At 51.4% G+C, this 15,282-nt stretch overlaps 1 protein-coding gene across 1 annotated transcript in view; it reads left to right on the top strand.

Moving 5' to 3' along the window:
- N4BP1 (NEDD4 binding protein 1) overlaps positions 1-14,400 on the top strand; it is a 36,976-nt gene extending 22,576 nt beyond the window's left edge. Inside the window, exons 3-7 of the mRNA XM_087827478.1 lie at positions 5,758-5,888; positions 7,797-7,893; positions 8,917-9,024; positions 12,341-12,448; positions 13,655-14,400. Of these exons, the coding sequence (XP_087683604.1) occupies positions 5,758-5,888; positions 7,797-7,893; positions 8,917-9,024; positions 12,341-12,448; positions 13,655-14,012 (802 nt within the window). The 3' untranslated portion in view covers positions 14,013-14,400. The remainder of the gene's footprint in view (positions 1-5,757; positions 5,889-7,796; positions 7,894-8,916; positions 9,025-12,340; positions 12,449-13,654) is intronic.
- The last annotated feature ends 882 nt before the right edge of the window (positions 14,401-15,282 follow it).

Genomic DNA, 15,282 nt, shown 5'->3' with positions numbered 1-15,282 from the left:
ATGTGGCCTATTGCCTAAGAGTCCTGAAAGGCCAGTTAATGCCTCTATTTTACATGAATGCTCGATGAGATTGAAAATAAGTTTTAGTATCGAAACATTGTTTATATATTTGTTATATTTTTGTTTTGTTAAATTTTTATTAGAATTTTTAAATAATTACACAAAAAGATTATATAGTGGATCCCACATGGGATCCACTTGGGATTCCCATGACATGCCCGCCACCGGCTTCATTGGTTACAGCTCGTGGCTGTCCTGTGGCATCATTGCCCAGTTTCATTCATGCCCTACGACTGCCTCACCCATGTTATCTTGAAGGAAATCTCAGATATGTCATTTCATTTACAATTATTTTAGTTATCTAAAATAATTATATAAAAGGATTCATTTTTTTACTTTTTAAATGAATTATTGATGCTGTCCTTTGTTTTCAAAACAAAAAAAAGGAAAGAGCCCGGCCAGCGTGGCTCAGTGGTTGAGCGTTGACCTAGGATCCAGGAGATTAGGGTTCAGTTCTGGCCAGGGCGTGTGCCCGGGTGGCGGGCTCCATCCCCAGTGGGGGCGTGCAGGAGGCAGCCCATCAGTGACTCTCATCATTGGCGTTTGTCTCTCTCTCTCTCCCCCTCCCTCTCTCTGAAATCAACAAAAGTAAATTTTAAAAAACAAATTAAAAATAAATAATAAGTAGAAAGAAAGAAAATGCCATCATTTCAGTTAAAGCTTGAAACAGGCAGTAAAAACATGTGCATTCTTGTCTTTGTTTCCAAACAATGCTGTTTGTTGTCATTTCACCTTGGTTTTGGCCGTTCCTCCCGGGGAGGCCCAGCCAATGCGGCAGCTGCCCGGCGTCCAAGTCCAGTCCCAGGGCCGCGGTCCAGCCAGCAGCAGTCCCTCATTGTTACAGTGTCTTGAGCCAAATGATGATATAAAACGAAGGTCACGGTTGTGAGTAATACTAATTAATAATCCTTTTTCGTCTTTCTGTATGTGGAAAGATTTCCCAAATTGGTGTTCAAAGAATAAGAAATGCATATTTACTTAGCAAGAGCGGTGAGAATGACACTTTAAAACCTTTTGGGAGCAGTGGTGTTTCTCAGGGGGCGCCTGGGGACTGGAGTGGCGTGTCCATCCCCGACAGGCGTTTTCATATCTCGTCCCTCCCACTGTGGCCGTAGTGCCTCCCTGTCCTGTGAGAGCCCAGCCCACTCCCACGCTTTCCCAACTCCTTGGGTACAGTACCATCTCTTGAAATTCTCTGAATCAGTGCACTAAGGGAAACCACAAGCTGACTTGTGTTAATTTTTTTGAAAACTAATTATTTTGGGAGGGTTTCAGTTTTCTTTGAATTCACAGATGTCTAAGTTTTAAACTACCACTTTTACAAAGAGGACAGACTTACACTTAGATGTAGATTGATTTGAAAGTATCAGTAATTAAAATTAACTTATTCTAGAGAGAAGCTGCTTAGTGGGTGTAGGGTTTTACTTTGGAGTGATGGGTTGTTTGGAACAGGATGTAAGTGGTGGTTGTGTACCAGATACCCCTGAATTGTTCACTTTAAAATGATTGCTTTTTGTTATGTTTATTTCACCTCAGAATTTTTTAAAAGTTGTAAAATAATTAACTCTTATTCTAAATTAATTGCTTCAATATGAAATGTGAATTATAGACTATAAATTCCATGAGGAAAGTGATTGTGAGGTTCTGTTCTCTGAACTGCCCCTATGGTATGCACTCAGTACCAACTTGTTGCATGAATGAATGAAGGAGGTTGTTAAAGATTAGGATTCTTGGCCCTGGCCCAGTAGCTCAGTTGGTTAGAGCATCATCCGAATACGTCAAGGTTGTAGGTTTGATCCCCAGTCAGGGCACATACAAGAATCAACCAATGATGCATGAACAAGTGGGACAGCAAATCCGTGTCTCTCCCTTCCTCTCTCTCCCTCTAAAATCGTGTGGTTTTTTTTTTCTTAAAGAAAAGATTAGGATTTTTTTAAATAACTTTTTACCACCCATTTATAACTTGCAATTCCAATTGCTATTTCAATGATCAGTTTAGGTTAAACTTTAACTGAGGCCATATATATAATTTAACAAATATTTGGAATCTTAAAGCTGAAACTGTTATGTGTTAGGTACTGTAATTTATTTTTAAAAAAACAAAATGTGTTTTTATTGATTGTAGAGAGGAAGGGAGAGGGAGAGAGAGAAACACTGATAGAGCCCACAGCCCAGGCACGGGCCCCGACCAGGAACTGAACTGGCAAGGCAACCCCTTGGTGCGTGGGCCGATGCCCAACCAACTGAGCCACACTGGCCAGGACGTGTACTTGATCTTTTAAAACATAAACTTCACACCAATTTTGTGAGGTAAAAATATCTGTAATTTACATAACATAAAATGGCTTAAGCACCTTGTCCCAGATGGCACATGTCAGACTTGGGCCCCTACTGCTCCTTTGCACCACACGCCCTGCCTCTGCCCGTGGAAGCTGGGGTTGGGGTTATGGCGCCTTGGCAACATTGGATACTAACGTTGAGCTGCTTAAGGCCTGCTGAGCAAACAAACCTCACTCTCTTAACCCAGCTGCTGGGGAAGTAGTTAAAAGGAAATCTGAGTCCTTAAAGCAGTGGGGTCTTGGGACCCACCCTGGAGCAGCTGAGGCCCACCCATGGCTGGGGTTCTGCACAGCCTTCGTTTACTTGCCAGCCAGCGTCAGTGTCCGCAGTTGACCGTGAGAAATTCCAGCGTATCCTCCCCAGTGCTGCTGGTTGTACATGTCTGTCCGTGGTTTTCCCCTCTGTCGCCGTGAATGAGTTAAACTATGAGTAAATGGAAATTGCTTGTGGTGTGTAGCTAGACATCACCTTGGCGGCCAGACAACAACGGCTGTCGGTCTAAGTCGGCATGAGAGCACCTGGCTTTTCTGGGTGGGTGATTTTCCGTGGAGTTGAGGTTTCCCTTTCACCTGCCAGAACTGTGCACTTCGACCATTCTTCAGGCTAGCCTTTCTATATCAGGGTTCCAGGGCTATTTTTATTAAGTGGAAGTTGTAGAAGGAAATTTCTCTCTCCTGGGTAATTCAGAAAGGGTTTTTTGCTGTTTCCGCACACTGCCGTCTGGTTCTGTGACTGTCAGTGTTTGTGAGCCGCCTGTCACCCATCACCCACTGTCTTTCTGCTCTGGCACTCTTCCTCTCGTTGACTGCTACCGTACGGGAACGACCAGGTGGTACAGAGCTTGTTTCCAGCTGTGTGAAAGCGGGAGCCTGCACCTATCTCCCTGGCGAGCCGTGCGCCTGGCCCTCAGGCCTGGTGCCCGCTCGTCTGCACTGGGAGCTGGGGCCCGGGAGCAGTGCCTTCTCAGGGTCGAGGGGGCGAGTGCACGTGCGCTCGCCTGAGTCAGCGGGCAGCTGGCCTGGGTGCCCGCCCGAGGGCTGCTCCGGTGCGCTGGTGGAGCGCCAGGGGAGGTGAGGCTTGGCACACCTCTGCCCGGCCTGGGGTCGGGGGAGGTGGAAGGACCCTCATATTGTTTTGAGAACAGCATTTGGCTCCACTTGACTTTCTTCTGGAGTTTTTGTTTTCTGGGTAAATCTGTATGTTCTCCACTAGAAATGTTGCAGGTTCCCAAGAGTGATTTGATCCTGACACCGAGGATGACGTTTTGGAAACGAGCTGTAAGCTTCCCTCTGGGCTGTGAGGGGTCGGGGGCTGCAGAGCTTCCACTTGCGGCTCCCTCCTCTGTGCCCCGCGCTCCCTCCTCTGCCGCCCCGTTTCCGCTGTGGCGTCACAGAAGATCTGAGAGGAGACAAAGTTAGCACACGCGGTATCTGACGGATTAGCTAAGGAGGCGCTTTACAGAACTCTAGTGCCTTTCTCTCAAGGGTATTGTACCCTTTTCCAGGACTTACACGTATCGCTTGGTTCTTAGGAAAACCAAGGAATACATACAAGTTGTATTTTGTTCTGGCTGTGGTTGGCGTCAGCTCTAAGCCTGTCCTGGCTGTTAAGCAATTAGAATGATTTATTCTTTTTACACAGTGAAAAAAAGTAAAAAGGCCCTCCTCCCCCCTTACAGAAACTACCTGCGGCCTGTTTCCCCGTGACAAATGTTGCTGCTGCGTTGTTGCCACACTGAGTGCTCTGGACAAACAGGCAAACCTCCCGTCACCGGACGGCTGCTGTGCTGCGCCCCGGCTTCGGCGATGCTGGGCTGCCCCTCCTCTGGCTGCTGAGAGGAGAGTGGGCTGCAGCCTCCGGGAGTTTCTGAGTCGTGCTTCTGGGTGTCGGGTGTTTGCTGGTGTCCAGCCCAGACCTGCTCCGTGAAAGCATAGGTTTACTGGGGACAGTACCGCTGGGAGGTCCTGGGAAGGGCCCTGGCCGGGCGAGGAGGCCTGAGTGACCAGCTTGTCCACCTCTGGCACTGCAGGCTGAGCGGGCTGCTCGTGCTCTCGCGGGCTGTTTTGCTCTGCTTCCCTAACGGGAATCGAAGCCCATGCACCCCGCGTCCTGTGATTCAGGCACACGGTGCAGGGGCGCAGTTCCGAGGGCAGTGCTAGAGGCCAGGCCTGTCCGAGGCCTTGGAGGGAGGAACAGGCAGGTGTAAGAGGCTGTGCACACGGAGAACAGCTCGAGGAAAAGCCTGACGTCCGGGCCCAAATCTGGAGAGATGCACGCGGTGGTGGCCAGGTCCCTTCTGACTAGCCAGGCGTGGAGGGGACCTCGAAGCCACTGATTTGTCTGGTTGGACGGTGCTGTTGAGAACCCGGATGGGACTGCAGGTCCCGTGGCTGCGTTTCAGTTCCATCTGACTGGAGCTGCAGCTGGGTGTGGGAACGTGGCCTGAGGTGCGGACCTCGAGGGAAGGATGCGTCCGCCAAGTGGTTTTGCCACGGAGACGCTAGACGTGGCGGGGGCAGGGGCCTGCGGTGCAGAAGTTGATGTCGTTGGCACACCGGCGCTCGCGGCAGCATGGACACGCGCTATGCCGACCTCAGGCTGCAGCATCGAAGTTTGGGGGTTGGTTTTTTTCTTTCTAATACTCATGGGCTGCAAATGGATTACCACTTGCAAAATTTCAAACTTTTCAAAAACAATTGTTTAACCTCCATTTTTACTTCAGTGCCGGAGAATAACACTTAAATATTCCTCTGATTTCTTTTTGAAATTTGTTACCCGATTTGGGGGCGGGCATTTCTCATCCGTCACTCTGGGTCCCACAGCCCTGTGCTTGTGAACGTGGGGCAGAGCCGCTCTCCTCGCGCCGCCGGACAGTCGGGTGGTGCCCAGAGACCGCCGGCCGGGCCCCTCTGCCCTTTGCAGAAAAGCCCACGCACGCCTGTGCTCCGCGCCCCGCGCCCTTGGCTCCTGCCGCCCTGCCTCCGCATCCTCAACAGAGCGTCTGCCGTGGCCCCAGTGAGTTTCCTTTGAGTCCTGCCCTCAAGCTGCACACGGGGTGTGCTTCTCGGGCCTGGAGCCTCCGCAGCAGGTGGCCCCCGCTTCCGGGAGCTGTGCTGGTGACGGCCGTGCCACTGACCAGTGGTGACCACAGCTCCTCCGCTCAGCAACAGACTTTCCGATAAAATTCACGAGAGAGCCCTGGAGGCCAGGGACCAGGCAGGGAGCAGCCGGACCGCTCTTCATCTAAAAACAAAGACGCGAAGTGCGGCAAACAGCTGTCACCCCTTGCTCAACACGCTGCGGCTCCCAGGCCTCCTCACACACCTGCTGTGAACAGTTGTGCTTGTTTCCCCACAGCCACGGTCTGAAGAAGTTCTTTTCTTGTCGTGGAATCGCGATTGCGGTTGAGTATTTCTGGAAGCTCGGTAACAGGAACATCACTGTGTTTGTCCCACAGTGGAGAACGCGGCGCGACCCCAACGTCACAGGTGAGGCGGCGCGTGTTCTGGGTTTCTAATTAGATGCTTAAGGAGTTGGCCTCTAATGGCAACACGCCTCCATGCGGTGCAGGCGGCAGCTTGAGATGGAATTGTAAATCTGTTGCACCCAGTAAAAAAGCGGGAGCGAGTGTGCAGCCAGGAGTACTGGGGGGGGTGGGCCACAGCCTTGTGCGGAAAGTTACATCGGAGTTCACTGTGTAGCACAGGAGTTTTCTTAATTCTCTAAAAAGTAGATTAAATAATGTCTTTTTTAATATATATATATGTATATATATTTTATTGATTTCAGAGAGAGGGAGGGAGAGAGAGAGATAGAAACATCAGCGATGAAAGAGTCATTGATCGGCTGCCTCCTGCACGGCCCCCTTGCTGGTGATCCAGCCTGCAGCCCCGGCATGCGCCCTGGCCGGGAATCGAACCAGGATCCCCTGGATCGTAGGCCGATGCTCAATTGCTGAACCATGCCAGCTGGGCAATAATGTCTTTTTTTAAAAAAAAAAAAAAGCTTTTGACCTTTTATTTTCCCGTTAGGCTGAGTTTCTGCCTATTTATTTTTGGAGAGATAGGAGCATCCATGTGAAAGAGACACATTAATTGGTTGCCTCCCGTATGCATCCCAACCAGGGCCGGGGATTGAGCCTACTACTGAGGTCTCTTGGCTGGAATCGAATCCAGGACCCTTCAGTCCAAAGGCTGATGCTCTAACCACTGAGCCAAACAGGCTAGGGCTGGGTTTCTGCCTCTTTAAATACTTTTTTGAAAATGGTCACTTGATAAATTTAGAACCCTCAAATAGAACATCTTTTTAATCAGCTGCTTACTAGCCAATGTCGAGTATTTCTGTGGATCACATAGTAGTGCAGGTGGACCCACAGGCCGCACGCAGCCGGAGAAACTGCAGGCGGCTCCTTCCTCAGGTCCTCGTGGGACAACGTGGAAGGGCTGTGTGGGCAGCTCCACCCAGCGTACCTGGGCCCCTAGAAACAAACAGCAAGTTGGAGGAGGGGGGCAAGGGCAGGATTTACCCAAAACCTTAAACGGGAAGTCCGACTGAGTTACCATGTGTGGAAGTGGTAAAAGCACACGTCCCCAAGCACATGTTCCCGCGTTTGGAGGGCACGCCTGTCCTAGCGGGCACTGAGGCCGAGCCGAGCGCTCGCTGGCCGTGGTTTTGCACCAAGTCCCTGGAGGAGCCTTGCATCCGCGCCACTGTGCAGTTCTGGGCAGTAGGACAGCGTTGTAGGGCGTCAGCTGAAGCCAGTGGTGACCACTCTGGTTGCAAACGCAGGTGTGGGCGTCTCAGACCAGGTGTCTGGCTTCCTCTTCACCCATCACTGGTTTTCTGAAATGTGGCTTCAGCCCTCCTTTCTCCTCCGTCACGACACAGCACGACACCCCCGTGACAGTCAGTGCATATTTGTCCAGATAACTGAGAGGCTGGGTAGGATGCCCCGAGAGGGAGACTGGCACGACAGGCTCCTGGTCGGGACTCTGCAGGCCCTCCTGGGGTCCCGCCCTCCCTCTCTCCCCTCAGGGGCTTTGGCCCGCACTTTGTCCTCTGCTGCTTGTGATGTTGCCGGCAGAAGTCCTTGACAGTAGGGCTCACTACAGACAGGATTGTGGTTTTCACTCTTGTCAATTTAAGAAGCAAATGAGACGAAATTTTTTATGTTCAATATTTGCTGAAGTCAGTTTTTACATTGCATTTGCCTTAGTATGTGTCTTGCTTGACTTTTTTTCCTTCCCAGTGAGTGAGTAGAATTGAGTTTTCATGAGTCAGTAGAATACGAGGTTTTCCTACAACTCTCCAAGTGAACATCTGGGGGCACGTTCATTGATTAAGCTTGGGGGAGACAGCCTTTTTCTGAATGTATGTTCAACTTATCCCATGAACAGAACAGCACTTCCTAACCCAACTCCAGGAGCTCGGCATATTGTCTCTAACGCCTGCCCGGATGGTCTTTGGAGAAAGAATTGCTTCTCACGACGACAGGTAGGAGAGGCCGGTCTCCTTTCCAAGGTGGGCGGGGGGGGGGCCAGCACCTGCCCCATGGGACACTACCATGTGACCGGACCCACTTTCTTGAAGGATGCACTTCATTGGGGGCCAAGTCTTTAATATTTATGGTCAGTAAGGTTATATATACTTAATGATCTTTGCTGGGTGGGTGTAGGAACATTTTTAAAAGCTGTTGTGTTACCATTTTTTGGTCTTTTTAGGAAAAGCAGGTATTGAATTAGTCTTTCTTGGTATATGCTAAAAGTAGTGTTTGCTAGTCTCGGTGTGGCCACCTGGAGAGGTTCTCGAGCCTGATCTGTGTCCTGGTTACGTTGGGGCCATGCCTTGGTCGTTGTAGTGCCCGGGCGCTGGTATGGGCCGCCCTCCTGACTTGGGGTAGAGCTCATGTCATCCCCCAGAGATTTCCTTAGGAGGTTCTGGACATGGACAGCCCCCAGAAGTGAAACAGAACTCTTCTCATTATTTAGCTTTGACCTTTTATTTTTTTTTATCACCATGTATCTTTTTATAACTTGGACTTAAGTGGATCTGTAACTTGGGCTACACAGAACGGTCGTTCTGAACATCACTTCTTAAGTCAGAGCATCAAATGCAGACCTGGGGAGAAGAGCTGCGGGGCTGCCCCAGAGCACCAGGTCCACAGCCCAGCGCCCGCTGCTCAGCCCTCGCCCCTGGGCGCAGTCCTGTGGCCACGCACTGCCACCGCTCCCTGATGAGGCAGCTTCCCTGGAAACGTGTAAATGTGGTTGAGATTCCTTCTAGAAAGAGAAGGAGGTTGTATGAAAGCCAGACCTTCCTTTATAATCGTACTAGCCCTGTCGGAGGTGAACATGCAGCTTTTCTGGTTGGTTTCCAGTGGACAGGGTAGCCTTTCTGTCTCCAGCCTTGGTTAAGTTCTTGGTTTTTCCACGAAGAGGAAATTCTCACTTTCCTGTAGCACAGCTTCTGTGAGCAGGATGCCTGCTGCCCATTTTAACCTCTGTTGTATTACCTTAGGTTTCTGCTACACTTAGCGGACAAAACTGGTGGCATAATTGTAACAAATGACAACTTCAGAGAATTTGTGACTGAGTCAGTCTCTTGGAGAGAAATTATTACAAAAAGGTAACATTTTCTTCTTTGTCTTTGGTCAAAATGTTTTTGTTGTTTGGTTCTGTTTGCATTTTGTTTTGTGTTCCCCTTGGCGCTGCAGGAAACAAGGTAGGGAAGCAAAGTGTCCTATGATACGCTCTTGAGACCGTAGGATGCCGGCCCTCTGGGCAAGTGGCAGACCCAGCACAGAGCTGCAGGGCCCACGGTGAGGCTGGCAGGCTGTGCCGCTGGTGCCTCCCCAGTGACCAGAGGCCCTGTCGGGGGCAAGGGCACATCTTTGGCACCGCTGTTAGCTGCAGGAGGTGGCAGAAATGGCCTCCTAGCCAGGCCGTGCCCTGGTGCCAGGGAGGCTTGGGGCCTCCACACTTTACTCAGCCGTGAATGTAAACATTACTGGTAATTGGTTTCCCAAATCCATTTCCAATGCGGGGGGTATGGGGTGGGGTTCCCCCTACATTGACAAACAATTGCAGCCACCAGCAGGATGTCTAAGAATTCAGCTCAGGTGTGACGCTATCTACCTGGAGGTCGCCTTAGACCCCACAGGTTCAGGGGTCAGTCCTATAAGACCACCCCTCCCTGCTCTCCCCCAAACACACACGCACATTCAGACCCAGTGCTAGCCCCGGCTCGCTCCACAGCCCGGCTCAGAAGCCACTGCAAGTCACCTTGTCACTTGTGCTTCTGACCAGCCGGCTGCAGACCGGAGGTTCCCACAGCCGCCTCCTTGGGTTTGATTAATTTGCTAGGACGGCCCACAAAACTAAGAGAAACGTGTTACTTATTAGATCACAGGTTTATTGTAAAGGATGTAACCCAGGAACAGCCAGGTGGGTGAGATGCCAGGGCGAGGAATGGGAAGGGTGTGGAGCTCCCGCCCTCTCCTGCACCCCACTCTCAGCACCTCCAGTCAAGGGTTTCAGGAGCTGTGAGCTAGGAATGGGGATGAAACCAAAGTCACAGTGTCGCAGTTGGGTTCAATGACAGTTGTGACTCCAGCAAGAGGATGGGACGAAAATCAATCCTCCGATTAGGCTGTCACTCCCTGGGAGGAGGGAGAGTGTCTCTGCTTTTCAATACTAGATACTTTTCTTGAGCATTTTACCATCGTAGTTTAATCATCTGTATTGAAAACATGTCTGAATGTCACCCAAAATAAAGTCAAGTCAAGATGCTCTGACTTCCCAGTTCCTTAAGATCAGGGGCAAAGCTTCATATGGTCAGTGACCTAAAACAAAGCACAGCAGTCTGATGAACAGAGGTGTGGAGGTGGGAGTGAGCCCAGCATCTGTGGGGAGCGGGTGTGGGCACGGGAGCGAGCCCAGCATCTGTGGGGAGCGAGTGTGGGAGCGGGAGCGAGCCCAGCAGGTATGGGAGCGGGTGTGGGAGCGGGAGCGAGCCCAGCAGGTGTGGGAGCAGGTGTGGGAGTGGGAGCGAGCCCAGCAGGTGTGGGGAGCGAGTGTAGGAGCGGGAGCGAGCCCAGCAGGTGTGGGAGCGGGTGTGGGAGCGGGAGTGAGCCCAGCAGGTGTAGGGAGCGAGTGTGGGAGCGGGAGTGAGCCCAGCAGGTGTGGAGAGCGGGTGTGGGACCGGGAGTGAGCCCAGCAGGTGTGGAGAGCGGGTGTGGGAGCGGGAGTGAGCCCAGCAGGTGTAGGGAGCGAGTGTGGGAGCGGGAGTGAGCCCAGCAGGTGTAGGGAGCGAGTGTGGGAGCGGGAGTGAGCCCAGCAGGTGTGGGAGCGGGTGTGGGAGCGGGAGTGAGCCCAGCAGGTGTAGGGAGCGAGTGTGGGAGCGGGAGTGAGCCCAGCAGGTGTGGAGAGCGGGTGTGGGACCGGGAGCGAGCCCAGCAGGTGTGGGAGCAGGTGTGGGAGTGGGAGCGAGCCCAGCAGGTGTGGGGAGCGAGTGTAGGAGCGGGAGCGAGCCCAGCAGGTGTGGGAGCGGGTGTGGGAGCGGGAGTGAGCCCAGCAGGTGTGGAGAGCGGGTGTGGGACCGGGAGCGAGTGCACCTCCACTGCATGTGCCCTGAGCTGCTAGGAGGTTACCTCCATTGGATTTCATAGCTGCCCCATGTCAGATATTTATATTTTGTTAAACCATTAGGGGATTTTAGAAAAGTGATATTGCTGTAAAAGGGAAGAGTTAATTGCTATATGCATTTTGACCCATGTGTTAAAAAGCTATTGATGGCCAGACTGAGAATTGGGCTTTGCCCTCTTCTGGGACTTGTTTCTGTTGGATCTTCGCCCTGGGCTCATTGTCAGTTTATTGGACACTCACCTGTGGACACGTGCAGTTTACATGCATTAAGACACGTTTGCACACTGACCCATTGCGTCCAGAATCCACCAAATGAGGCGCAAACCCAGGTCTGGACACCAAACAGGCACTTGGACTGCTGCTCCCTTACAGTTCCCCGACTTACGCTCAGCTGACCTGGGTGTATTTCTTCGTGTATCACACTGTCTTCCTTTTTTAAAAGGTCGTCTTCAGTGGGTTTGCCAAAGGACACGTTAAAGAAACTTCCACGGCCCAAAGCTCTTCTGAAAGAATGTTTACTGAGCCGAATGCTGCCAGGCAAGGGCAGGCCCCGGGCGGGGCCAGAGGGGGCAGCCGGGTCTCGGCGCTCAGTGCGTTGTGCCCGGGGAAGGGCTCGCGGTGTTGAAGAGTGTTCACTGGCTGGCCCAGGAGGCGGATGGGGCAGCTCCAGGGCAGGAGCACCGTCTGAAGGAGGGGACGCTTACTGCTGTGACCGGGTGTGGGAACCGGTCCTGACGGTTCAGGCCCGCACCATGCGATGGCTTCGGTGGTGTCTGGTGGTCGCTCCACAAGTTGATCAAAGCTCCAAGTCCTTTCAGGAATGTGAGCCGGCCTGTTAGTCACCCGCAGCTGCTGGCTCACCGCTCTGGTCTCTTTTTCTCACTCTCCCGCTGTAATTTAATTTAGGACATCTCAGAATTTTCCTCATCAGACACATTTATTCAAAAATTAAATCTTTGTTGAGCACCTGTTGTGTCCTAGGCTGAGTTTGTAAGTCTTGCCTTTTAAAGTGATATTTATTGAAAGTCACACTGAGAGAAGCTGCTTCCCAGGCTCAGATAAAAACCCGAAAGTCTCAATGAGAAACGTGAGAGCCAGCTGATAAAAGCTGCTACTCTACTATATTCGTATCCAAAAGAGAAATTAAAATGGTTTGGCTTTTGTCCTTTGGGCAGTTAAGCAGCGGTGTGATTTTAAGGTACTTTGCTTTGGAACTGGACGGCCGCCTGAGAGGCTTCCTCTCGGTTCCCCAACGCCAGAGCCCAGCGTTTTCTCCAGACTGTCACTCTCTGTTGCAGGTTGCTCCAGTACACCTTCGTGGGGGACATATTCATGGTTCCCGATGACCCTCTGGGAAGAAGTGGACCCCGATTAGAAGAATTTCTTCGGAAGGAAGTCTTCCTTAGGTATTTCCTTCTTCAGATTGTCCTGTGTTGGCACATTTCTTTCCGGCCTTTGTGCTTGGTGCAAGCACTGTCCCTGAAAACTAAAACTGGCTTTTTATTTATTTATTTATTTTAAATAGTGTTAGACTTAGTGCTGGTGTCATATATGTGGAAACTAATCAAGCAGGCACCCCAAAGACTGAATCTTGGTGGTCCTTTTGGTTTTAACTCTAGGAGAGGATGGGGACCCAGACTTTCTGTGGGTCAAAAAAGACGAAGCAGGTTCTGCGGGTGGTCATTCATTAACGAAGCCACAGATTCGTTATGTGTGCACGAATATCTTTTCATGTTCATTTCCAAAGTCCTCTGCTCTGATTATGTTATATTCATTTATTTACTGCTCAGGAATCGCTGCCTGGGAGCTATCTGTCATTCTACCTCCACTGAATGGAGAAGCGGGTGTTCTGCATTGATCTGAAATTGATTTGATACTTTAGGTTTTCTTTGCTGTAGATTAGGTTTGCTTTTTTTTGACATTGTTAACTCCAGTAGGCTGTGTGCCTGACTGGCAGATCCTATAACCTAGCAACAGACCTTTTCTCTTTTTCAAAACTAAAACAGGCTACACTTCTGTGTTTCCCAGCAAATACTTGCATGGGAAGGCTTTCCAGTGAATCGGTTCCTTTGGCCAGAATCGAACCCGGGACCCTTCAGTCCGTGGGCTGACACTAACCACTGAGCAACCGACCAGGGCTGCCTGCTCCCCTAATGGCTCTTGACAAAGGTGTTATGTAATTGATTAGGAAGTTAAACACACTCCCATGTGGGCACCAGTGCCTCACCCAGGCTCCAGGGAGAATTGGTGAGGGCTGCCCGGCTGCCCCCAGGGGGTCCCGTTTCTGAGGCCTGTCAGCCAGGGCCCCACACGGAATCGGAAGAGTAGGCCCTGTCACCCACACCTGTTGACAGCCCCAGGTGATGCTGGTACACCCTGGTGCAGAGCCAGGCTGCTGGGTGGGGTCAGTCCTTGGAGGGCACACCTGGCGGGTGGGGCTGCTGGTGAAGAGCTGTCACTCCCTGTCACAACTCGTCTGAAGATGGTATCAGTACATCCTGCCTTCAGAAGCTGGGGGGTGGCATTTGAGCCTTGAGTCAGCAGCAGGTCATTTTAAAGGGTCTCTTGTTTATCTTTTAACCCAACTCACTAGGACTCACTTCCGTTCACAGAGACATGCAGCCCCTGCTCCCTGCCCTGCCAAACGTGGGCATGTTTGACCCCAGCTTCAGAGGCCCTGGCGCCCAGGCAGCCAGCACCAGCCACCAGCCTCCGGCCCGTGTTCAGGGCCCCCCACCCAGCCACTGGCTGCCTCAGCAGCCCCACTTTCCGCTCGTGCCCAGCCTCCCCAGCCTCCCTCAGAGCGTGCCCATGCCGGCGCAGAGGTCCTCCGCAGAGACCAGCGAGCTGAGGGAGGCCCTGCTGAAGATCTTCCCAGACTCGGAGCAGAGACTGAAAATCGACCAGATCCTGGTGGCCCACCCCTACATGAAAGACCTGAACGCGCTCTCTGCCATGGTGCTGGACTGAGGTGCCGCGCACTCGCCGATGACCAACGCTGGCCACATAATGTGAAGAAGCAGGCCTCCTGGTGGAGACGCTGTTGTCCTGTACAGAAGAAAAACAAACCGATGTTTTGTGTATAAAAACCTGGGTTTTCAAAACCAGCTTTTTTCTATATATAAATTATGCTGCTATTACAGATTTAACATTTTCTGTCAAAGGAAAGTCTACATTTTCTGCCTGTTCAGAACTGTTTAATAGCAGTTACTCTTGAGTGTATTGACATTTTTATGTTTTTTAAACTATTTTCCTTAAAGCTGAAAATATTGACAAATGGATATGATTAGCCTTTCTAAATAATAATAATAAAAAAAAGAGCTGCTTTCTTAGGGAAAGCAAGATCTCTTAAAGTATATTTTCTTGAGATGATTGTCACGCCCACCAACATGAAGTATGTGCACCTCCTCCCCTCCTCCCCCCCGGAATTAAAGACCCCAGGAATTGGCTTTGCTCCTGTGACGTCTTTCATTGGAGCCTTTTGTGAGAGTGGCCAGGGGTGCCACTAGATGGCATCCCGTGCCTGCCATTGTTAATGACGGGGCACAGTGAGGCTGGTGTCAGAGCTCAGAGCTCATCCAGCATAGCCCTCCTGCTCCCACCACAGAGAGGGGCCTGGCTCTGCTCGCAATCTGCCCGGGCCTGTGCGTCCAGCTGTGCAGGGCCGGTGGGGACCAGACTCCTCGGGCAGTGCTCTAGCTCTCGCACCAGGCGCAGGCCTCTGTCCTGACTGAGTCTAGAAGTCACATCTTAGCCTCTGAAGATAACAGAGGGATGTGAGGAAGTGTAGTGAACGGCCCCTTACTGTGGTGATGTGTCCACAACCATGGGAGACACCCCATGTGAACTTTGTGCAGCTTTGCCAAAAAGATGGTTTCTATTTTCAGAACAACCCAAGCCAATAAGTTGCATTAGCCGCTTCTATGGGGCACAGAGCCCTGCGTTTATTTTCCTGTGTTTGTCTCGTTAGTGTCCTCCTAAGCTGCCCTTCCTGTGCGCCTTTCTCGGAAGTGATATCTTAGTATTGTGTTTTCAGTGTTGCCCAAATTCTGTGTCAGTGAAGTACTTTCCTGGGCAATTCTTAACATCTTACTATTCTCTGGACCTTCAAAGGGCTTCGTACTTTATGCCTGTTCTCCCCGGGCTGCTCACGGTCTGGTTCCTGTGCGTCCTGTGGACCTTGTCTCTCCCGCCCCGGAAACCCTGCAGAGCACTGGTTTGCCCTCCTGGTGAGGGAACC

The sequence above is a fragment of the Miniopterus natalensis genome, chromosome 18, assembly GCF_054644295.1.
Source record: "Miniopterus natalensis isolate mMinNat1 chromosome 18, mMinNat1.hap1, whole genome shotgun sequence".
NCBI classification, from domain to species: domain Eukaryota; kingdom Metazoa; phylum Chordata; class Mammalia; order Chiroptera; family Miniopteridae; genus Miniopterus; species Miniopterus natalensis.
This window is presented reverse-complemented; position numbering and strand designations above follow the sequence as displayed.